At 35.7% G+C, this 26,612-nt stretch overlaps 1 protein-coding gene across 3 annotated transcripts in view; it reads left to right on the top strand.

Moving 5' to 3' along the window:
- COL24A1 (collagen type XXIV alpha 1 chain) overlaps nt 1-26,612 on the top strand; it is a 404,401-nt gene that overhangs the window by 246,063 nt on the left and 131,726 nt on the right. For all 3 annotated transcript variants that reach the window (XM_003805298.6, XM_034934180.3, XM_055116591.2), the window contains 7 exons: nt 3,224-3,277; nt 3,568-3,612; nt 3,731-3,775; nt 10,032-10,085; nt 22,492-22,545; nt 24,337-24,390; nt 24,965-25,018. In XM_003805298.6, coding sequence (XP_003805346.4) covers nt 3,224-3,277; nt 3,568-3,612; nt 3,731-3,775; nt 10,032-10,085; nt 22,492-22,545; nt 24,337-24,390; nt 24,965-25,018 — 360 coding nt within the window. The remainder of the gene's footprint in view (nt 1-3,223; nt 3,278-3,567; nt 3,613-3,730; nt 3,776-10,031; nt 10,086-22,491; nt 22,546-24,336; nt 24,391-24,964; nt 25,019-26,612) is intronic.

Below are 26,612 nucleotides of genomic sequence, written 5' to 3' on the forward strand. Positions count from 1 at the left end.
GGCCTTTTGAAGCTTAATGCTTATGGCTGCCACCACGTAAACTTAGAATGACTTCTAACTTTCTAACTCTCTATCACTAGCCTTGGAGATATCTACTTCATTGGGCTTGATCATCTAGAGTCAAATTCCTTATCTTCCACCACTCCTCCCTCTCCACCCTAAGCAAACCTACACTTCTAATTTGTTTTCTATTGATGCTGTTATCTTCTACCAATTACTCAGTAATAAAATATCAAAGAAATACATAGTAATTCTAGGTTGTAAAGGAGTTTTAAGGGCCCAATTAATTACCAGTGGACACATTTTCAATTTAGACCTTACTTTTTTTTTATAGTATTTTAGAATGTTGACCACTCATTCCTTTTCACACTCTTGCAGCCTTCTTCTTTTGTTACTCAAAAAAAAAATTAGCTGTGTTTCTTTTGGAGCAAAAAGAGAAGAATTAGGCATTGAAGGTGCTAGAGAAAAAGAATCAATAGAGACGGCTAAAATTTCAAGATCATCTTGAGGGTTGAGGGTGATTATTAGAGCAAATTCCTGAGGGACCGTCATGCTTAAAACTTGAGTCATCCTTTGAACACTGTTCTTTTTTCATCTTCGGTTACTCAATTATTGAATATTCTAAGCATGACCCCTCATCAGAACTTTGCACTTGCTGTTTTTTCTGCTACACTGATCTTCCCCAAATTATTTGTATAGCTTGCAATCTTACCTCTTTTAGGTGTCTACCCACATGTCACTTTAGAGAGACTTTTCAGGCCACCCTATCTGAAATAGTCCTCCCCACCTTGGATACTTTCTAGTTCTTTGTTTTTCTTCATTATACTTAACTACATATTTTCATTTTATAATTTAGTTTTACGTACTCATTTGCTTGTTTATGAATTCAGGGATTTGTCTCTTCTCCCTACCATGTCCTCTGGACCTAAAACAATGCTGGCTTATAGTAGGCACTCGGTATACATCTGCTGAATGAATAACACATGTTAAAAAATACTGATCTATGAAATTAAGTCCATGCTCCTCAACTTGATCTTCAAGGTCTTGCACAGTAAGACTGTAGTTCAGTTTTTCAGTCCTTCATTGGAAAATAGAGCAGAAAGAAAGTTGGGAATAGATTATGGAGTACCTTGAATATAGACTTAGAAATTGTAGGGCCGGAGCTATGGCTTTATCAGGATCAGTGGAGCTACAGATCCTCCATGAAGTGTGTGTTCTGTCCAAATCCATGAATGTGCCTCAGAGGATCAAGGAATGCAGTTACCCTAAGAGTTCCCAAAAAGAGAGTCCTATTATAGTAAATAGCTTTTAATAATATAAAGCTAAACCAAAGCTTATCTCAGATGGGATACAAGAGAAGATTCTGAAGCCTAAAGGACTCCTTCAAATCTGTATGTTGTCCTGGGAGATTTATATCACCGTTCTGTATAGAAATCTTTAGCATCAGTTTTCTGCCAAATTATTTGTAAGTAAATTTCAGACCTTCACCTTATAAGTCCCAGTCTTCTTTTCCACACTTACATCTTAATATTTCTCAACATGTAATCAATAGCCTAACCAAACAAACTACTTTTTTATTCTTTGAGTATCTGTTTTCATGCCTCTATATTTTTTTCACATACTATCCCTCATTGTAGAGTTTCTTCTATTTTGAATAAGTCTATGAGAACCTGACCTCCAGCTGCTAAAAATATCTTTATTTCCCATTACAAATGTGAAGTTTGTCTCCCTCTTTGAATCCTTGTTTTGGTCCTTGGCATGTCTTATCTCTCTGTATATTATTGTCTTTTGTATATTTGTATAGTAGAGAAACTTTCTCTCAATTATAAATCACTGTAACACTTAATATAATTCCTTTTCCACAGGTATTCAGTTAGAGTCTGTAGAATTGAATCAAGTCCCTGAACAAGGACTTTAAGATCTTCCAAAGAAAGTTATAATTTAATGGAAGACTATTCTGTCATTTTCTTATAGAATGACTTTTGCAACGGCTTTTTTGCAACTAATTATTGAATGAACACTGAGGAGTTTTAAATTTACACGAATATTTTCAGTAGTATTTTCTCTACCTTTTCTGTGCCCCTGCCATCTCCCAGTAATTCCTGACAAGCAGTTGCATAGCAGGTACAATGCAGTCAGCACTCATTTTCTTTCTTTCTTTCTTTCTTTTTTTATTCCAGCTAAACTTTATTTCTTTTTTTTTCTTCAATTTTTATTTTAAGTTCAGGGGTACGTGTACAGGAGGTGCAGGTTTGTTACATAGGTAAGCATGTGACATGGTGGTTTGCTGCGCAGATCATCCCATCACTTAGGTATAAAGCCCAGCATCCATTAGCTATTCTTCCTGATACACTCCCTCCCCCGAGGCCCCCTGACAGGCCCCAGTGTGTGTTGTTCCTCACCATGTGTCCATGTGTTATCATCATTCAGCTCCCACTTATAAGTGAGAAAATGCGGTGTTTGGTTTTCTGTTCCTGCATTGCTATCATTTTCTAATAATGTGAAGAGAAGAGCACCATTTTAAAATATTAAACTTAAGGAGACTGTTTAGAGAAACAAATCCAGCCACTTTTAATTTAGAGTTGATTAAGAACAAATTCTGGCTGGCTGCTGAGTAAATTATAAAGTGAACAAAATACCCAAATAACACACCTTTATTATAACCACCTCAACTACTGTGTTAGCTATTTTTGTGCTCATTTGACTTATTATTTGTCATTAAATCTTAAAAACATGGGCTGATTCTCCCATGCAGATAGGTTGAGCCATATACCCAGCTGTATTATTTTCTGTTGTCAGGGCATAAAATCAACATCTTGGCCGCGCGCGGTGGGCGGTGGCTCACGCCTGTAATCCCAGCACTTTGGGAGGCCGAGGCGGGTGGATCACGAGGTCAGGAGATCAAGACCATCCTGGCTAACACAGTGAAACCCCGTCTGTACTAAAAATACAAAAAAATTAGCCAGGCGTGGTGGCGAGCGCCTGTAGTCCCAGCTACTCAGGGGGAGGCTGAGGCAGGAGAATGGCGTGAACCTGGGAGGCGGAGCTTGCAGTGAGCCGAGACGTGCCACTGCGCTCCAGCCTGGGCGACAGAGTGAGACTCCATCTCAAAAAAAAAAAAAAAAAAAAAATCAACATCTTCATCTGTGAGGACACATAACTGTTAAGAAAAAAAAAAAAGGAACATTTCAAATTAACAACAGGATATTTTTTTCACCTCTAGGGATCAAGAGGACCAGATGGTCTCTTAGGGGAACAAGGTATACAAGGTGCCAAGGTAATCATTGATTTTTCTCATTTCATATGTAGTTAAATTTTATTGAGATCATATGTCCTACTAGTCTAAAAAACAATATATTTCCCTACAAAAGTATGGTTCTAAATTTTCTCTTTGTCTAAGTATGAAACGCATAAAGTTTTTACTACACAGGCAGAGATGTTTTCTTTTCAATAATGAACTATATACTTACTGTCTTTTTTGTATGTGAGTGTATGCTAGCATATGCTAGCATACTAAGACCATAATTCACATTCTTACTAACTCACCTGGCTTTGATACTTTGTTAGGGTGAAAAAGGAGATCAAGGAGAAAGAGGGCCTCATGGTCTTATTGTAAGTAATAAAACATTTCACATTAAAGATGAACATTTTAAGTCTTTTTTGTTTTTCTTAGTATGATTAATCTTTTTGGAGGGGACTACTTGACTCAAGAATTTTCTTTCTCATGTAGGGTAAGACTGGAAACCCTGGAGAAAGAGGATTTCAAGGGAAACCAGTAAGTAATTAAAAAAATCATGCTATGAAAAATTTTTATCTGCATTTTTGGGGGAGAGGGGCTGCTCAAACAATGTTTGGGGGATTTTTTGACATAAAAATTATATATACTTGCAGTATATAATGTGATATTTTGATATATGTATAAATTATGAACTGATTACCTTTATCTGCTTTATTCTCTAATACAACTATTGTTTAGTATTCAGTATGTTGGACTAAAAGAATATAAGTTCTTTTTCTCCTTTAATCATTGGGTCATTGTTTTATTTGAGCAAGTTGCTTACCCATTCTGGGCCTGGGTTGTACCTATCCATAACTGGTGGTTATAACTGTTACTTTTACTTCACTCTAGTTATGATAAATTACTTTTACTGTAAAACCCATTTCAAAATAAAATGGTGTGACATATAAATATAATGAGACATTAATAAAGCTAACATAATAACTAACTTTTTTCAGGCCTCTTGCCTAGTTTTCTTTTAACTCAACTTGAATTCCTTTTAGGCCTTTGGAGTATAGAGCTGTGTGTGTCTTCATGCCTTCCCATGGCACTGCTTAAGAGTTGTTAATATTTTATAATACTAGTTATTTTCCTACCATCAAAAATCTTACCAGAATTATACATTTTTTCCCCTGACAGGCAACAAGTTCTATGGTTATCATCACTAAGTAAGAGGAAAAAAATGTTAAAGATTTACCCACACATGCATACTTACACATAGACATATAAGATAGTACATGTATGTGAGCACATAAGCTTAAGTATATGGATATTTTTACTTTCATTCAGAATTTTAATTTTTAATGATGACATTTTGATTTGTTATATACACATATATGTATAATATAAAGTTATAAAAATAGATAATATAAATAGATTGCAGCTCGGGAGACAGAAAAGGATAGAATAAAAATGTTTTAGCCGCTACAGTATTAATAATTGTCTATGTAGTAAATGTCACTGCATTTGCTTGTTCCTTTTTGAAATCTGCTGCCCCCTGCCCGCTGTTTCCCACAATAACATTGTATTTAACAGTGATCCAACCTAAAATACCAGAGACCTAAGACAGAAAACAAATGACTATGTCTAGGAAAGAACTTGTGTGTGGCATTGTATTATTGATTAACGTTATCCTCAAAGAATATTACTTGAGTTTTAATATTCATCACCTGAGTTTCTATTATATTGATATAAATGGTGTTTGTATCGATTATGACTACTTTGATATACTTTATACAGTGCTGATACATTGCAGTGAGTGGAAAAGTTTGGAGGTCAAGTTCATCCCTCTCATTTAAAAAAAAATGAGGCCCAGAGAAATAAAATTACTTATTCATTTTGTATTCATTGATGAGCTGAAAATAAAGGTAAAAATATAGGTCATTCATTGTTGACCTTCCCTAGAATTTTACCTTCATTTTCAGCCCATCAATGTATGCCTGTATAAACATGATATTTCATGTTTGACTTTCTCAATTAAATAAAAGATACTAGAATCATTCTGTAACCTTACCCTGGTTTGTAACCTTACCTGGCAAACATGTCTCATAGACTCCTGGAAGAATTAAATTACCTTAGTGTATGACATGGTTGGACATTAAATATGAATTTATAATAGTTGTTGAGGTTTACTTAGCTCTATACCTACATTGTCTCCTTCTCCTTGATTGGATTGACATCTTGGAGAAGCTGGGAAAAGTCAACTGAAAAAAGCCAAACAAGCCCCAAAGGTTCACTTGATCCTTCAGCACAGTCTTAGTGTTTTTAGTCATTTATGCGCTATCAACAAACAGGCAGTGCTGTATATTAGAAAGATAAATTCGAGGTCAGATTGTCCTTTGGTCTAGTGTATGCTCCTAAAAACCATATAACTTTGTTTAAATTGGTTAGGCCTGGGCATGGTGGCTCATGCCTGTAATCCCAGCACTTTGGGAGGCAGAGGCAGAAGGATCTCTTGAGCCCGGGAGTTCAAGACCAGCTAGGGCAATGTAGTGAGACCCCCATCTCTAAAAATACATATTTTTTATTTTTAAAATGAATTTTAAAAAATGGTTGGGATAAGAGCTCTAAGACCCTCTCCATCTCTAAATTTTCATAATTTTAAGCCAGGAATTAAATGAAAACTGGCAACATATAGTGCTCTGGTAATCCAGATAACTAATAAAAGTATATTTGTCCGTGGACCAACACTGTTTCCTATACAATACTTGCCTCCCATACATCTGACTCAAAAGAAAATCAGGAAGAAAGACCACAATCCATTGTGTTATTAAGATGTTAAGGCCTGGATCACTATTTTAGGTTCTCTAAATAATATAAAAACTATCATAACTCATACGTTACTGAGGTTTTTTTTAATCTAGATAGCCTATCAGTTTGTGAGATGGGTGTAAAAATTCTTCAACTATAATTTTTGTGTTTCTCTATTTCTCCCTTTAATTCTAATTTTTCTTTATGTATTTTTAAATTCTATTGTAAGTTTATTCACATTTATAATTATTATGTCTTCCTGATCAATTGATCCTTTTTTTGTTAAAAAATATTCTTGTTTATCTCTGGTAATACTTTTTACTCCTGGTAAAAAGTTGTTGTGAAGTATATGTTATCTGATATTAATACTCACATAAAGTTTCTCCAGCTTTCTTATGCTTGCTGCTTACATGGCATATCTTGTTCCTTAATTTACTTTCAACCTATCTGTGTCTTGATATTTAAAGTGAATATCTTATAGTTGGACCTTGTGTTTTATTCATTCTGACAATTTCTGCCTTTTAATTTGAGCATTTGTTCAATTTCAATTTAATGTAATTATTGATATGTAATTGATGTGGTTAGATTTGGGTCTCCCATTTAATGATCTGTTTTTCTTTGTGTCCTTTTTATTGTTATTGTTCAATGTCTTCTGTTGGCATTGAATAATTTTGAGAATTCTATTTTAATCTGTCTGTTGGATTTTTAGCTCTATTTCTTCTCATAATTTTCCATGATTATTCTAGGTCAAGGGACACAAAATAAGTATTTTATTTTATTGTGAAGTGCCACAAAATAAGTATTTTATGTAAATACTTAACACAAGTGTAAGAAACTTGCCAACAATATAGGTCCATTTACTAATATTTTTTATGCTATAATTATTTTATGTATTACATCTACATATATTTTAAACTACACATTGCAAAGTTATGATTTTTGCTTTAATATAAATAAAATATTTTCATGATGTAAATGAAATACATACTTTAGAGATGTTTAATGGGGAAAAAATGTTTATCATTTACCCACATATTTGCCATTTCTGATGTTATTCATTCCTTTCTGAAGATTTGTGTTTCCAAATGGTGTCATTTTCCTGTAACCTATAGAACATCCTTTATATTTCTTGTAGTAAAGTCTGATAGTACATATTTCTCTTAGTTTTTGTTTATAAAATGTCTTTATTTTTCCTTTACTTTTGAAGTATACTTTCACCGGATATCAGATTTTAGGTTGACAGAGTCTTTTGGGGGATTTTTTGTTTTCATTCAGCACTATAAAGATAACTTGCCATTTTCTTTTGGCCGCTGGTATTTCTGATAAGTAGTCCACAGTTATATATATATATATATATATATATATATATATATATATTCCCTTGCATATAATGTATCATTATATTTTATTGGAATCAATCATATTGGAAGTCATATATTGGTTTTGCCACTTACTAGCAGTCTTGACTTTGTACAAATTACTTAACTTCTCTGGGCTTCAGTTTCTCTATCTTTGATATAGGAACTCTTTCATAGTCATAATAAATGTATAACAAATGATATTTATTATGTTCCTGGCACAGGCTCTAATAAATAACAACCAAAATAGTCATTATTATCCTCATGGTCATCATTATCATAGTTACTGGGTTGAAGTCATAGAGAAGGGAGTTCTGAAAAGCCTTAAAGATAATTTTTATTTTATTCCAGCTTGTGCTTTTCCTCTTTATCCCCAATAAAAATAGAGTCCACTTAAATTATTTCGTAGCTTTGCAAAAGAGCTTTTATGCAGTATCAACAGCATTAAAAGTACATGATAAGCTTGATATTATGTCTAAACATACTTTACAAAGAAAATTGGGCAGACATTATTTAAAGTTCTGAAGTTTTCTGTATATTTCAGTTGGTGTACTAGGCACAGAGAGATTCCTTATAATGATCCTCTCTCTTAATTAAGGATCCTGGAGTAAATAGGCACCATATCATTTACATGACTGAAACAGGGCCTCAACCAGATGGGAGTCCATAATTTTACATATTTCCCTTTCCCTAGCCAGAAAAACTGAACATAGCATTAAAGATTATAACTTAGAAGATAGTGTGTTGCTAAGAACTTTGAATATCTTTACTTCTAATTTAATGTCATATTTTTATACCTTTTAGTTTTTAAGGTAAAATGGTATTTGTGATTAGCTGTATAGTTATCAGCTTTCCTGAGATCAATAATGTAGAAGATGCAACTTACGGCCGGGCGCAGAGGCTCACGCCTGTAATCCCAGCACTTTGGGAGGCCAAGGCAGGTGGATCACGAGGTCAGGAGATTGAAACCATCCTGGTTAACACGGTGAAACTCTGTCTCTACTAAAAATACAAAAAAAAAAAAAAAAAAAAAATTAGCTGGGCGTGGTGGCGGGCACCTGTAGTCCCAGCTACTCGGGAGGCTGAGGCAGGAGAACGGCGTGAACCCAGGATGTGGAGGTTGCAGTGAGCCAAGATCATGCTGCTGCACTCTAGTCTGGGTGACAGAATGAGACTCCATCTCAAGAAAAAAAAAAGAAAAAAAGATGCAACTTACAAAAGGGTCAACATGTTATGTATTGTCAGTGGTCATCAGTGCCTCGCACACAGTAAATGCTCAATAAATCTTTGACTGAGTCAGAGAAGACTCAGAATTTGGTTTAGTGTTCTATCTACTTCATATCTGAGATGCTCTTTTATGGTACTACAAAGAGTGTAAAGATGGGGAAAAAAGGAAGTTACAGGTCCAGTATGGTTATTTCCGGTTATCTAGGTTCCAAGACTCCTGTGCCTTGCCAGGGTTTAAAGGCAAAAGTCATACTTATTAACACATCACAAGGATTATTATTTTTGGAAAAAGGAAACTTTATATGAATATTAAAACTATAAAGAAATTCAGATTTAAAATAATTTTGGATAATTATTTGTCACAATATAGGAGTGAGGATTAAATAAAAATAGGGGTAGATATAAAGAACTCCTACAACTCAAGAATAAAAAAACAACCTGATGGAAAAATGAGCAAAGGACTTGAATAGACATTTCTCCAAAGAAGATATACAAATGGCCAGTAAGCACGTGAAAAGATACTCAACATCACTAGTCATTAGGGAAATGAAAATCAAACCACCATGGGATACTATTTCACAAACATTAGAATGCTGTTCTAAAAAAAAAAAAAAGAAAATTTGTGTGGCCAAGGATGTGGAGGAATTAGAACCCTTGTGCATTACTGGTACAAATATAAAATAGGGGGACTGCTGTGGAAAACAGTTTGGTGGTTTGTCAAGAAGTTAAACAGAGAATTACCATATGATCTATCAGTTCCACTTCTAGGTAGATACCCAAATAATTGAAAAAAGGGACTCATACAGATACTCGCATACCCATGTTAATAGCCGCATTATTCACAATAGCCAAAAGTTAGAAGTGATCCATGTTCTTTGATAGACGAATAGGTAAACAAAATGTGGAATATGCATACAGTGGACCCAATCTTAAAAAGCAGGAAGTTTTGACACATGCTACAACAGGGATGAACCTTGAAGACATTATGCTAAGTGAAATAAGCCAGTCACAGAAAGACAGATATTGTATGATCTCACTAATATGAGGTACTTAGGGTAGTCAAATTCATGGAGACAGAAAATAGAATGGTGGTTGCCAGGAAATAGAAAAAAAGGGGTGATGGGGAGCTAGTATTTAATGGGTACAGAGTTACAGTTTGGGAAGATGAAAAAGTTCTGGTAATGGTTACACAACATTGTGAATGCACTTACTGCCACAAACTTTACATTTAAAAATGGTTAAAATAGTAAATTTTATGTTGTGTGTATCTTACCACAAAAGCAAAAAAAAAAAAAAAAAAGAATAGCAATAGACAGAAAAGTTGGGTGGAAGGATCCATAGGAAAGCTAAGGTAAGGAAAGTGTCTAAAACATCTTCACACACCACTTTTCCTACAAGTATTGCCTTTATTTGTCCAGGGTTTACAGGGATTGCCTGGAAGTACAGGTGACAGAGGACTTCCAGGAGAGCCAGTAAGTTTATCTTTATACTTTTCTAATTGTGTTTTTCTCATAAAATACATTTACGTTTCCATTATTGCTCTGCTGTGCTGTGACTGGTATGTTTTAGAAAGCAGCATTTATCATAGACACCATAGACTAATCACATAGAATGAAAAATAATAGTTTATAGTGCCTTTCTGGTTGCATATAGTCAAATATGGTGCTGTTTTTCTGGAGCTGTTAAATCTGAGCATATTTCTATTTTCAACAAAGAAAACTCTGTTTTATTGAATCTCAGAAATTCTGTTTCTGAATGGCTTGCTGTTCTTATAATTATTATGTTGCCACACACGCACAATCACATTTATGAGGCAATTTCTATAATTAGAAGACCATATAGAGAGAAGCCAAATTTTACATCTGATGGGCCAAAATGTGCAAACATGACAGAAATGCAGTTACATCAACAGTACAAAAGCTTGCATCAATACAAAAACTTATGAAATCATTATGAAATAGTTTCATAAATATGATTCAATTATAGAGTTTCCATGGACGGTACATTGTGAAAAGGAAAGACCTGTCACACCTACTTTCTTACAATTTATTCTTTTTTGCCAATGAAGTCATTCTTCTGGTTAATAGTGTCAGATGTAATGTGCTATAATGTGCTTCTAAGATGTACGATACAATATAGTCTTTCAAACAACTGCATTGATTTTATTATCGGTTGACACAAAGGTTTACAGGTGGCTTTTGTATAATTCATTTAGTTAGTAGCAAATGGAAAATTCTAACACTAAAAGAGCTATTCTTACCTTAGCTTTTTCCTCATTTATATACTTAATCTATGATATAAGCTCTCAAACAATAAGTGAAGATTTGACAGTATTTATAGTTCTTTCCAAATGAAGAATCTTAGATATGTTGTTGATTTTTTAAGCTAAATCCTTCTTGGTTTTCTCCCTATTATGTATATCTTAACCTGCCATTTCAATTCTGATATTTATCTGACCTAAAATAATGCAACTCTCTTTAGCATTATTTACTTAAGTATATCCCCTAAAAAGTCTGTACACTGCTTGAAATCAGAGACCATTTCTTTTATCTTTGTAATCCCCTTTCCTGATATAATATCTGGTATATATAAGTAAGTGCCAGATAGGGATAGAAATGAGGCAGGTGACAAAACACTCATAGATTTATGAGGGCTATTGCCAACATTTTTAATTTTTATCCTTAGAACAAAGGATGTTATTAAAGGGCTCAGACTAGCTTTATTATCAGATTATTTAGTTTATTATCTGATATCTATTTTGTAAACATCAGTTAAATTACAAAATGGAGGGAGCCAAGAATGGCTGGCTGTTGCAATAATCCAGATAAAAAATGGCAGGACCTTTTTTATGAGCAGGGAAAAGAAGTGGACAGACTAATTCAAAAGGAGATAAAACCAATAGGTAATAAAGACTCTGTATGTGAAGTATAATTCTTAAATTTCTGGCTTATTTTATTAAAGAGTTGATGATACTATTCACTGAAACAAAAAAAAACGAAAAGTAGGTTTGAGAATGGAAGATTATAAATTCAGTTTAACTGTTGAATTTCAGGTGTCTTTGAGAAACATGAAGTTGGCAGTTGGCTTCAGAGTAGAGGAATACACTGAAGTTAAAAAATGTTGGATTCATTGCCTATGGAAAGAGTATAGAAGTGAGAAAAGAAAAAGATCTAAGGCTGAGGCTTAAAGAACTACAACATTTACAAAACGCTGGCAGAAAAGGTTGAAACTGCACAAGAAACTGAGAGAATAAGAAGAAAATCAGACATGTAAGTTAGGAGTTTCAGCCATAAACATAACCCATCTTAAAATCTTCATGATAATATTAGATCCCCTTAGAAGTACGTAGGCATAAAGTAGGATAGGTAAACTACAGCCCTCAGTCCACTTATACTTCTGTAAATCAAATTTTATTGAAACACAGCCACAACGATTCCCTTATGTAGGGATGGCTGCTTTCATACTATAACAGCAAAGTTTAAAAGTTTTGACAGAGACCACATGACCCACAAGCCTAAAATACTTACTGTCTTGCCCTTAAAAAAAAAAAAAAAGTTTGCTGACCCCTGATGTAGATTTTAATCACACACGTACAGAAAGAAAATCTAATCAATGCAAACCTTGTAACAAATAATGTCCCTTGGTTTATGTAGTGTTCAACCTGCACAACTGTACCCAATCACCTTCAATAAGAGGAGAATGGTGACATTTGTCCATTCTGTCTTTTATTATTTTGTTCATTTATTCTTCCGTTTCAGAAGACAAGTTGAAAAAAAATCTCCTGACCTAAATAAATATAGTTAATATCTGTTAATTATTGAAAACTGCCTTTAAAGAGGGAACAAGGGGAATGCTGTACTCTAAAATTAACTCTTCATAAGCTTGCTTTATAATATCCCCCTGTAAATTTTAAAATATTATTTTCTAGCTACTCTTTCTTAGATACCAGAAGTCATTTCCACTTACCTCAAAAAATAGTTAACAGGATTCTCAAGTTAACTAAAAGTGTATAATAAAACTTGACTCAGTTCCTCATTAGATCACTTTTAAAGATAAAGTGGCAACAGTCTCGGAAACAAAAGATAAGAGTACTCTATATCAGCATCTCAGTCAGACAAAGAGAGCAGCCAAAATAAAGTGGCAGATGAATTTCACTTACAAATGTAATTGTAAAAATCTAAACAAAAAATTAAGTAAAATTTAACCATGTATATAAAGAATTATCCACCTTAATGAAGTAAAAGGAAGAATTACAATCAAGGAAAAGTTTGTTATTAAGAAATCTATTAATATATCACAGATATAATGAAAAATACAAAAGCAAGTAGTCTAAAATTTAGCAACCATTTTTTTTTTCTTTTTTAAGACAGAGTCTCGCTCTGTCGCCCAGGCTAGAGTACAGTGGTGCAATCTTGGCTCACTGCAACCTCCGCCTCCCGGGTTCAAGCAATTCTCCTACCTCAGCCTCCCGAGTAGCTGGGACTACAGGTGCATGCCACTACGCCCCGCTAATTTTTTGTATTTTTAGTAGAGACAGGATTTCACCGTGTTAGCCAGGATGGTCTTGATCTCCTGACCTTGTGATCCGCCTGCCTCTGCCTCCCAAAGTGCTGGGATTACAGGCGTGAGCCACCACATCCAGCCAACCATTTTTGATTCTTTAAAAATCATCGCATGGGAGCCAAGCACGGTGGCTCACGCCTGTAATCCCAGCACTTTGGGAGGCCAAGGCAGATGGATCACTTGAGGTCAGGAGTTCAAGACCAGTCTGGCCAATATAGTGAAACCCCACCTCTACTAAAAATACAAAAGATTAGCCAGATGTGGTGGTGCACACCTGTAGTCCTAGCTACTCGAGAGGCTGAGGCAGAATTGCTTTAACCCAGGAGGCAAGCCAAGATTGCACAACTGCACTCCAACCTGGGTGATAGAGTGAGATTCCATCTCAAAAAAAAAAAAAGTTATTGTGTGTGGAACACAATTTGGCTTCTAGCTGAATCCAGTCTCCCCCCTAAAAAAGATTTAAAAATCATAGTGTGAAAGTTGTCAGAATCAAAATGGAGTCACTGATGTTAAGAAAATGAAAGAAAAACCTGACAAATAGAGCTGAAGGCCATAAAGACAGAGTTCTCATTCTTAGATGCCTGATAACACAAACTATCACAAAAAATTGCAAAAATCACAACCTTGCCCAAAGGACATTTGCACCCATACACAAAAAATACTTCTGAAAAGACATCTGCCCAGCAACAGCCTGTCCAGCCTTGGACTGGTGTCACCATTGTTGTTGATATTTTTAGCCAAGGATAATCATTTCAAAACAATTATATAATCCTCATTTTTCCTTTAGAAACCATTACATTCCTTTATCTCCCTGAATATGTGCATAGCTTACTATGGCATGCATATTCCCATTGCAATGCTCTATTCCAAAATAAATTCCTTATTTATTTTAGAGAGCCTCTTTCTCTCTGTCATTTAGGTTGACAATAGTAAAGTGTTTTCTGGGTTGGGCACGGTGGCTCACACCTGTAAACCCAGCACTTTGGGAGGCCAAAGCAGGTGGATCACCTGAGGTCAGGAGTTTGAGATCAGCCTGGCCAACATTTAGTTTCTACTTAAAAAAAAAAAAAAAATATATATATATATATATATATATATATATATATATATATATACAAAAATTAGCCAGCCATGGTGGTGGGTGCCTGTAATCCCAGCTACTCAGGAACCTGAGGTAGGAGAATTACTTGAACCTGGGAGGCGGAGGTTGCAGTGAGCCGAGATCGCGCCACTGCACTCCAGCCTGGGTGACGGAACAAGACTCTGCCTCTAAATAAATAAATAAATAAATGTGTTTTCTGGTATGAAATGTAAGGAACTTGGAAGTCATCACTCCCATCCTCAAAACAAGAAAAAAAGATGGACATACTGAAAATCAACAACTCTTCTTAGATCTGTCAGAGAATTAAGGTTACAAGACAAACTACTGCCCCCAAAATGGAGAGACAGACAGGCAACTACATAGCCCACACCTGGACAGTAGGGACACTTTAAACTATAATTAGCAAATTACTGGAGACTCAGTGTAGACCAGCTTGAGTGTTAAAAAACTCAGAGAGGGCCCAGTCTTTGGGAGGCCCCTACATGCTCCTGAGTTTTACTTCCTCCCAGAGCCCTAACAGGTTCTTACTTTAAAGATAGAGAAAAATTCCCTCTGACTTCCAGCAGAGGGAGAGGGATAGTAAGCATTTTGAAAAACACCTAGAATTCTCTGATCTCCTTAACAGTTCTTGTCCTCCAGGGAAATTATTTATCAGAGAATAAACTGGTGTTTTACCAAAGACTAACTGACCTTTGGGAAAGGAAAACCTAATTTCACCTCCCTCTAGCCTTCAGTTGAAGGAAGAGAAATATTCCACTCCAGCCCCCTCTGGCCTTTGATGTGGAAGAAGGGTAATATCCAATTCAGACTCACTAAAAGACTGAGACCTAATTGTAGAACTATAGAATGCCCTTCCTACACTCATACCTTACAATCAAATCAGTGGGGTTCCTGTGCAATAACAGATTATAGCTAAAGGAACTGTGCCACAAACCCTATTTAAAGAGTCCCTCAGAAAGGCTAAATAAAACAGGGGAGTAAAAAACAATGACATTAGAGGACATTTTAGCCTCAGACACCATAGCTACAACAACCAGTAAACACAGCCTAACCCCCAGCCAAATAATATCAAATATCACATTAAAGGCCTATTCACCTTGGTTTCATTTACATTTACATCATGTCTGGCTTTCAAAAAAAATTATAAGGCAAGGTAAAAGGCAAAAACAGTCTACAGAGACAAGCAGAAACAGACTCAGGGATAGCAGACATTTTGGAATTATGAAACTGGGAATTTCAAAGTGAAAGAGAAATAAAGTCTTTCTCAAACAAAAATTTAAAGAATTTGTCACTAGCAGACCAGCAAGAAATGTTAAAAGAAGTTCTTCAGAGAGAAGAAAAGTGGCATAGGTAAGAAACTCATCTAGGAAAGAAGAAGAGTGTTGGAGAAGGAATAAATAAAGGTAAAATAAAATATTTTTATAATTCTTCATTGATCTAACAGACAATTTGTACAAAATAATAATAGCAACAGTGTATTCGGTATTATATCTCATGGATAAGTCAAATGTTATAGGAACAAGAGGGAGGAATTGTTATAAAGTGTTGGCACTACTCATGAAGTGGTATAGTGTTATTTGAAAATGGACTTGATCAATGGCCATAGCACCCTGAATGTTCTCAATCTCATCTGATCTTGGATGCTAAACAGGGTCAGGACTGGTTAGTACAGGGGTTGGAGATGGCCTAGGAATACCACGTACTGTAGGGTTTTTAAAAAAAGAAAGAAAATGGACTTGGGTTAATTGTAAATATGTATTGCAAACTCTAGAGTGGCCACTTTAAAAAGTTTTAAAAGTAGTATAGTTTGTATGCTAAACCAGGAAAGAAAATGAAATCATATAAAATGCTTAATTAAAATGAGAGGCCAGACTGGGCACAGTGGCTCATGCCTATAATCCTAGCACTTTAGGAGGCCGAGGCAGGTAGATTGCTTGTGGTCAGGAGTTTGAGACCAGCCTGGACAACATGGTAAAACCCCATCTCTACCAAAAAACGCAAAAATTAGTTGGACATGGTGGGACTCTCCAGTAGTCCCAGCTACTCAGGGGGCTGAAGTGGGAGGATCGCTTGAACCCGGGAGGCAGAGTTTGCAGTGCACCGAGATCATGCCACTACACTCCAGCCTGGATGACAGAGTGAGACTCTATCTCAAAAAAGAAATAGACATAAAAATTAAAATAAAATAAAATGAGAAGCCAAAAACATTAAAAAGAAGAAGAAGAAGACGAAAGAAGAAGAAGCAATAAAGAACAAAGACAACAAATGAAAACTAACGCAGTCCACAGTTGATATATACTAACTCAATGATATCATAGTCACTTAAATGTCAATGGTTTAAGTATACCACTTAAGAAATAAGAGATTGCCAAAGTGAATAGGAAAGCAAAACCCAATTGTATGTTGTCTTCAAGAAATCCATTTGAAATATGAAGGAAAGTATACCATGCTAACGCTATTCAAAGGAAAGCTGGAAATATTTATATTTCAGAGAAAGCAGACTTCAGAACAAGGAAAATTATCAGGGTAAAGAGAGACATGGTGCAATGATAGCAGGGTCATTTCTCCAAGCTAGGATAACAATACTTAATGCACCTGACGACGGAGCATCAAAATACATGAAGCAAATGCTGAGATAATTTTCAAGGAAAAATAGATGACTCTATTATTATAGTTGGAGACAATAACACCCCTCTATCAGTAATTGAGAGACCCAGCAGGCAGAAAATTAGTCAAGAGAGAGTTAGTACCGTAAGTCAACTAGATCTAATTTACATTTATAAAATATGTTATCCAACAACAGTAGAATACACATGCTTCACAAACTGACATGGAACAGTCACCAAGATAGACCAAATTCTGGGCCATAAAACACCTTAACAAATTTTTTTGTTCGTGTGTTTTTTTTTGTTTTTTTGTTTTTTTTTTGAGACGGAGTCTTGCTCTGTCGCCCAGGCTGGAGTGCAGTGGCCGATCTCGGCTCACTGCAAGCTCCGCCTCCCGGGTTCGCGCCATTCTCCTTCCTCAGCCTCTCCAAGTAGCTGGGACTACAGGCGCCCGCCACCATGCCCGGCTAATTTTTTGTATTTTTAGTAGAGACGGGTTTCACCGTGGTCTCGATCTCCTGACCTCGTTAACCGCCCGCCTCAGCCTCCCAAAGTGCTGGGATTACAAGCGTGAGCCACTGCGCCCAGCCAACAACAAATTTAAAAGACTAGACATCATACAATGTTTGCTCTCACACCACAGTAACAGAAAATGGCTGGAAAATCCCAAAACATTTGGAGATTAAATAATACACTTTTAATAACTTATTGGTCAAAGAAGGAGTTTCAGGAATAATTTAAAAATATTTTGAACTAAATGAAAATATAGTTTGTCAAAATTCGTGGGATGCAGTGCCTAGAGGGAAATTTATAGCACTGAATAAGAGGAAAGAAGAAATACTTAAGATTAGTAATCTAAGCTTCCATCCTAGGAAACTATAAAAGAAAAGCAAATTAAATACAAAGTAAGCAGAAGAAAATAAGTAATAAAAATCAGCAGAAATCAGTGAAATTGAAAACAGGAAAACAATAGAGAACATCAATGCAACCAAAATTAATCAACCTCAGGCCAGGCTAACCAGGGGGAAAAAAAGGAGAAAATACAAATTACTAATATCAGAGGTGAAAGAGAGGCCATCACTACTGATCTCATTAACATTAAAATGACAATAAATGGATATTATGAGCAATTCTATTTTCACAATTTTTTTTTCTGTTTTGAGACAGAGTCTTGCTCTGTCACCCAGGCTGGAATGCAGTGGCGTGATCTCAGCTCACTGCAACCTCCACCTCCTGGGTTCAAGTGATTCTCCTGCCTCAGCCTCCTGGGTAGCTGGGATTACAGGTGTGTACCACCACACCTGGCTAATTTTTTTTTTTTTTTTTTTTGTATTTTTAGTAGAAATGGGGTTTCACCAGGTTGGTCAGGCTGGTCTCAAACTCCTGACCTCTTGATTGGCCCGCCTCGGCCTCCCAATATTTCCACAAATTTGATAACTTAAATGAAATAGACCAATTCCTTAAAAGACGTATTTTACCAAAACTCATATAAACAGAAAAGGATAACCTGAATAGGTTTGATTTGATTTGATATCCATCAATATCTTCCTCAACCTGTATTGATAAAGAAATAGAATCAATCACTAATAACCTTCTAAAACAGAAAGTACTGGTTCCAGGTTATCTCATTGGTGAATTCACCTAAACATTTAAAGAACAAATAATACCAGTTATGTACAAGCTGTTCCAGAAAATAGAAACAATAGAATATTTCCTAATTATGTGAGGCCACACACATGAGGCCATTATGTGAGCATTACCTTAAAAACAAAACCAGACAAACACATCACAAGAAAACTATAGACCAATATCATTCATGAACATAGATGTAAAATCCTCAACAAAATATTAGCAAATTGAATCAAACAATATATAAACAGAATTATGCATCATAACCCAGTGGAATTTTTTCCAGGTATACAAGGCTGGTTTAACAGTAGAATGTCAATTAATGTAATCCATCACCTCAATAAGCTAAATAAGAAAATGTAATATGAAAAGATGCAGAAAAATAATTTGACAAAATCCAACAACGATTCACGATTAAAAAAAAAAACTCTCAAACTTGGAATAAAGGGGCACTTCCTCAGCTTTTTGAAAAACATATTTTTTAAAAAACCTTATAGCCAACATTATACTTACTGGTGAGAAAACTAGATACTTTTCTTTTAAGAACAAGGGAATAAGGAAAACATGTTCCTCCTTTGTTAAATTTTGACTCCTATTCAGCATAGTTCTGGAAGTCCTAGCTAGTGCAATAAGAAAAGAAAAGAAAAAGTATACAAATTGGGAAAGAAGAAATAAAATTGTCTTTCTTTGTATATGGCATGGCTGTCTGTGTAAAAAATCTTCAAGAACTGATTTTTTAAACTCCTGAAACTAATAAGCAGTTATAATGAGATTGTAGCATAACAGGGTATAAGTTAATATACAAAAGTCAATTGCTTTTCTATATTAACAGCAATGAGCAATTGGAATTTAAAATGAAAAACACAATACCATTTACACTAGCACCAAAAAAGAGAGAAAGAAATAGGTGTAACTCTAACAAAATATATACAAGATCTATATGAGGTAAACTTTTATCAAAGAAATTAAAGATCTACATAAATGGAAGGATATTTCATGGTTATGAGTAGAAAGACTCAATATTGTTGAGATATTAGTTCTTCACAAATTGATCTATCAAGTCAATTCAATTCTAATCAAAATCCAAGCAAGTTACATTGTAGATATTAACAGATTCTGAAGTTCCTATGGAAAGGCAAAAGACCCAGAATAGCCAATACAATATTGAAGAACAAACTTGGAGAACTGACACTGACTTCAAGATTTACTGTAAAACTACAGTAATCAAGACAGTGTGATATTGGCAAAAGAATAGACAAGTACAATTGACCCTTGAACAACACGGGTTTGAACTGCAAAGGTCCTCTTATTTGTGGATTTTCTTTCACCTCCGCTACCCCTGAGAGAGCGAGAACCACCCCTTCCCTTCTTCCACCTCCTCAGCCTACTCAGCATGGAGACAATGAGGATGAAGATCTTGATGATGCTCTACTTCCACTTAAGAATACAGTATTCTTTATTCTAGCTTACTTTAAAACTACAGTATACAATACATATAACATATAAAATATGTGTTAAACAGCTGCTTATGTTATTAGTAAGGCATCCAGTCAACAGTAGGCTATAAGTGGTTACATTTTGGAGGAGTCAAAAGTTGTACTCAGATTTTTAACTCTGCAGGAGGTTGGCACTGTAACCCTTATGTTGTTTTAAGTGTCGACTGTAGATCATTGGAACAGAGTGGTAAGCCCAGAAATAGAACAGTTATACTCTTTGTTCTACACAGTATACACAACATATAGTCACAAATAAAATCAAGTGACCTTTGACAAAGGAGCAAAGGCAATACAATGGATAGTCTTTTCAACAAATTATGCTGGAACAAATAGATATCCACATGCAAAACGTGAATCTAGATGCAGATCTTACACCTTACACACACACACACACACGCACACACACACCCTCAAAATGAATCATAGACTTAAATGTAAAAAACAAAACCATAAAACTCCTAAAATATAAACATAGAGAAAATCTATGTGACCTGAGGTTTGTTGATGAGTTTTTAGCTATATCACCAAAAGCACAACCCATGAAAGAAAAAATTGGTAAGTTGGACTGCATTAACATCTTTTTAAATCTGCCTTGAAAAAACACTGTTAAGAGAATGAAGAGACAGTCCACAGACTGGGAGAAAATATTTTCAAAACATATATCTGATAAAAGACTTGTATCCAAAATATAGAAAGAAAATTTAAAACTCAACAATTTTCTTTAAAAACCAGTTAAAATGTTGGCAAAAATCTGAACAGACACCACACCAAAGAAGATATAGAAATGGTATAGAAGGATGTAAAAATATGCTCAACATCATATGTCATTAGTAAATTGAAAATTGAAACAATAAGGACATACCACTATACATCTGTTAGAATGGCTGAAATCTAAAACTTTGATAATGCCACAGGTTGGCAAGGATGTGGAGCAACAGGAGCTCTCATTCATTGCTGGTGAGAATGCAAAATGGTACAGCCACTTTGGAAGACAGTATGGCAGTTTTTTAAGAAGCTAGGCATACTCTTAACATATGATCCAGTGATCACAATCCTTAGTGTTTACCCAAATGAGTTGAAAACTTATGTCCACACAAAAACCTGTACAAGAATGTTTATAGCAGCTTTATTTATAGGTGCAAAAAATTTGAAGCAACCAATATGAACCAATATGTCTGCTATAATTGGACCGTGTTTCCCCAAAATTCATATGTTGAAATCCCAATTCCCAAGGTAATGGTATTATAGGGCAGGATCTTTGAGGTGCTGTGCCCTCATGATTGGGAGTAGTGTCTTTATAAAAGATGCACAAGAGAGCTAGCTCATTCCTTCTAACATGTGAGGACACAACTAGAAGGCACCATCTATGAAGCAGCAAGTGGGCCTTCACCAGACACTGAATCTGCCAGCACCTTGATCTTGGACTTTCCAGCCTCCAGAACTGTGGGAAATAAATTTGTGTGGTTTATAAGCTATTAATTTATACTATTTTGTTATAGAATCCTGAGTGAACTAAAACAATGTCCAATGAATAAATGGATAAACAAACTGTGGTATATCCATACAATGGAATATTATTCAGCATTAAAAATAAATGAGCTATCAAGCCACAAAAATGTATAAAGGAACTTTAAATGCATACTGCTAAGTTAAAGAAGTCAGTATGAAAAGGTTACATGCTGTATGATTCCAACTATGTGACACTCTTGAGGGGTAAAACTGTACAGTCAGTAAAAAAAAGATCATATATTTACTTCTTTAAGATGCAAATTTGTCACATATTTGCTAGGAATTTTAAGTAGATGAATGACTATCACATACATTAAATAAGATACCTTATCAAAATGCTTAGCACAATATATGATACTTATGAGGTGCTTAATAAATGTTGAATGAATGAGTGCATTAAAGAATAAAAGAATGAATGCCACTCTTTTCTTTTTAATATAAGCATAGCTTAGTAAATTTATTTTAAAAACACACACGAAGCTGGGCACAGTGGCTCACGCCTGTAATCCCGGCACTTTGGGAGGCTGAGGCAGGTGGATCACCTGAGGTCAGGAGTTCGTGACCAGCCTGGTCAACATAGTGAAATCCCATCTCTACTACAAATATGAAAATTAGCCATGCGTGGTGGCAATTGCCTGTAATCCCAGCTACTTGGGAGGCAGAGGGAGGAGAATCGCTTGAACCTGGGAGGCGGAGGTTGCAGTGAGTGGAGACTGCACCATTGCACTTCAGCCTGGGCAACCAGAGTGAAACTCAGTCTCAAAAACAGAAACACACACACACACATGAATCAATTAAAGATATAATTTTGTTTATACAGAGTAAAGTAATATGCTGATAAATGTGTTATGTATTTACATAATCATGTGTTATATAAATACGTGTTATATTATAAAACCCATATCCAGATGAATACATTTACTGACATAGAGTAAACTTTTATTCTCCTATCTTAAATTTTATTTTAATATAGGGACTGCGAGGACTGCAAGGTGATGTTGGACCTCCTGGAGAAATGGGCATGGAGGTAAATTTCTTGTGGCTAGTTCTTCTTCATAAATATTCTACTTTTCGTAAGACTCTAAGGTAAAATTAATAATTAAATATATACTATGAGGAATAATTCTATAGTATTGTTTCATATTCAGAAAAAAACTAAAATTCCATCAAAAGCAGAGATGATTATTATATGTCTAATTTTATACATATAAAGTTCTACTCTAATAATTACCTCATTGAAATGACAGAACAAAAAGCGGATAGAGCTTTCCCTTCACTGATTTAAAGTTGACTTGATAACCTTTCATCCTAAGGTATTCTATGCCCTGTATAGAAGAATACTGAGACATTACCCAATTTGGGATATATTTTGGAATTATGAGCCAAATTTGTTATAAATATCCAATTATTTTATTTCCATTGTTTGTAACTTTAGCACTAAATAAATCAAACAAATTCTTTCCTCCCTTGGCTGCTGTGAAACTGCTCTCTCCTGTTGCCACTTCACTTTCTCATTAGCCTTTCTCAGTCTTGACCTGAAGTTGCCCTTTTACTTCCTTGGCTTAGTGATCATATTATCACAGTGACTTTAAGTACCAATATTACTCTGATAGCTCTCAACTTGGTAGCTGTATTTTATACCTCTCTCCTCAGATTCAATTATTGATTTCCTGTTATCTTTTTAAACATCCACCTAGATATCCCACAGACATCTACAATTCAAAATATCTAAACCAAATCCATTACTGTCCCACTGTTCTTCCTCTGTTTAATTCCCATCTCAATGAAAGATATCCCTTATACCCAATAACCCAAAACTAAGAGTCATCCTAGACTCCTTCTTCTACCTAATCCTCTCAAATCAGTGACCATTTCCTTTGGAATAGGCCTGCCCCTGCCCATTCTCTCTTAAATCTACCCTTTCCTTTTTATCCCTATTGCCAGTGTAATAGCCCCTACACTCTCATGCCATATCTCCTCCAACTCCTATAATTCCATCTTCTACTTGTTGCCAGTTTATCTTTCTTATATCAGTCGTTTCCTTTAAATGTTTCAAGAGCTCTCATGGCCTTTAGGATAAAATGCCAATTTCTTAACATGATAAGTAATGGTTTACATGATTTAATTTCTGCAGACCTGTTCACCTGTGTCCCCAATAAAACTCTTCTCTTCCCTAAAGGGAAGGGAGGGGCACACATAGCATGCTCATAAATAAGGTAAATATCTCTTGGAGACAAAAATAGTTGTAACATCAAGCAATAGTAGGAACTTTAGGCCTGGAAATAGCCAGAGGTTGCAAGAACTTCTATGTTCTCAAAGTAAAGAAAACTGAAAGCTTCCCAACAAAAATGGACCCACCATGAAAGAAGGCTGGAAAAGAAGCTCTGTGTGTGTGTGTGTGTGTGTGTGTGTGTGTGTGTGTGTGTGTGTGTCTTTTATAATGTGAATAAATTTATCTCTTATTTGCATGATATTTTTATGAAACCTATAAGGAAAAGTGAATTTTTAAAGTAAGTAGATTCCTGAAGGCACTACAGAAAGGGAAAGGAAGAACAAATCCCTTTAGATGAGGTTTAAAGGATGAGAGAAAGGATTAGAAGAAATGGATCTTAAAAGTCCTAATTTTAGACGAAGTTGTCTTGACATTTGAACAATTAAAGGGTGTCAGAAAGTATCTGTTCTTATGCTATGAAGTTTATAAAGGGACAGCAATTATGCCCTTTTGGACACAGGTATCTCACCCTTGAGTTCAGTGTTACCACCATCTTCTCATGAGATTGCTATTGCCTTTGTAATGTGTTAAATTATTCTCTTGTAGGGACCTCCAGGCACTGAGGGAGAGTCTGGTCTGCAAGGTGAACCAGGTGCAAAGGTAACCTTCTAAAAAATAAAGGAGAATCTCTAAACTTTCACCATTGAACCCCCTACATTTGCTACCATTGAATCCCCTACATTTGCTAACTTGAAAGCAGGTGGAAGCCCCCAGATAAAAACAGGAAATGTTTTGGAACTCCTATTCCTTATGACAGCAGTCCCCAACCTATTTGGCTGGCACCAGGGACAAGTTTCATGGAAGACAGTTTTTCCACAGATGGAAGCAGAGCAGGGGATGGTTTCAGGATGAAACTGTCCTACCTCGGATCATCAAGCATTAGATTCTCATAAGGACTGAGCAACCCAGATCCCTCGAATGCACAGTTCACAATAGGGTTCGTGCTTCTATGAGAATCTAATGCTGCCACTGATCTGACAGGAGGTGGAGCTCAGACAGTAATGCTGGCTCACCGGCTGCTTACCTGCTGTTTTGCGGCCCATTTCCTAACAGGCCTTGGACAGGTACCCTCTACGGCCCAGGCACTGGGGAACCGTGCCGTATGGCATGCCCTCCATAATTAGCCATGCAGTCTTAGTAGAAAAGAGTTTAATCTTTCCCTTTGTTTCTTCAGGGAGATGTTGGAACTGCTGGCAGTGTTGGAGGAACTGGGGAACCAGGTTTACGGGTGAGTGCCCCCTTGAAACTCTTTTAATACACTAACCCACTTCTTTCAGAGGCTCAAAACTTATTATTCTAAACACTCAAAAAATTGGATAATAAACCTTTCTGATACATTATAGAAAATGTTTGGTTTTATTTCATAATTTCAAAAGCTGCATCCCAAACCTTGTCCCTATTCTAATTTAGTAGTATTTACAGTCTTAACCTCATATGTCCTTTTCTCAAAATCAGGTATACTTTGCAGAACCCTTACCAAAAATGTGGAGTCACTGTGATTGTCAGTAATGTTAGCATTAAGAAGAAATTCACAAATACCAGTGAACAACTCTCAGAATAGTTCCTGACCTAACAAGATTGAAGTCTAATTTATAGATTTAACTTGCTCTAAAAAAAACCAGACCTATGATCATGCAAAGTTAACAAGATGCAAGGACATAATTGTAAATTGTTGCAATTAGATAGCTTTGAGACGTTATGCTAATATAGACAGCCTTTATTTTGAGCTGTGGTAAGGAGTTTTTTCCTAAGATAATAGGGCCCAAGATAATTTTAACAGACATTTATTCACTAAAAGGCAAAGTAGGGAGATATATTTTGCATCTGGCTTCTTCCTTTTTACTTTCTCTTTTTTGGGTGGGGTGGGGTGAATGGGAAAGATGGAGCAACTATAAATATGCACTAATTAATTTACTTTTAAATAATTTTAGTATCAAGAGAGCCAGTCCTACTTTAATAGCTTCATAAAGTATGGCTCTACATTTCTGCAAGTTCCGTATCTAAAAGACAACTAATTAATGTACCGGAGCCTTAGTCTTTTTTTTTTTTTTATGTATTTTAAGTTCTAGGGTACATGTGCACAACGTGCAGGTTTGTTACATATGTATACATGTGCCATGTTGGTGTGCTGCACCCATTAACTTCTCATTTACATTAGATATATCTCCTAATGCTATCCCTTCCCCCTCCCCTACCCCACGACAGTGTGTGATGTTCCCCTTCCTGTGTCCAAGTGTTCTCATTGTTCGTTTCCCACCTATGAGTGAGAACATGCAGTGTTTGGTATTTTCTCCTTGTGATAATTTGCTGAGAATGATGGTTTCCAGCTTCATCCATGTCCCAACAAAGAACATGAACTCATCCTTTTTTATGGCTGCATAGTATTCCATGGTGTATATATGCCACATTTTCTTAATCCAGTCTATCATTGATGGACATTTGGGTTGATTCCAAGTCTTTGCTATAGTGAATAGTGCCACAATAAACATACATGTGCATGTGTCTTTATAGCAGCATGATTTATAATCCTTTGGGTATACACCCAGTAATGGGATTGCTGGGTCAAATGGTATTTCTAGTTCTAGATCCTTGAGGAATCGCCACACTGTCTTCCACAATGGTTGAACTAGTTTACAGTCCCACCAACAGTGTAAAAGTGTTCCTATTTCTACACATCCTCCTCTCCAGCATTTGTTGTTTCCTGACTTTTTAATGATCGCCATTCTAAGTGGTGTGAGATGGTATCTCATTGTGGTTTTGATTTGCATTTCTCTGATGGCCAGTGATGATGAGCATTTTTTCATGTGTCTGTTGGCTGCATA

The sequence above is a fragment of the Pan paniscus genome, chromosome 1, assembly GCF_029289425.2.
Source record: "Pan paniscus chromosome 1, NHGRI_mPanPan1-v2.0_pri, whole genome shotgun sequence".
Taxonomy (NCBI): Eukaryota; Metazoa; Chordata; class Mammalia; order Primates; family Hominidae; genus Pan; species Pan paniscus.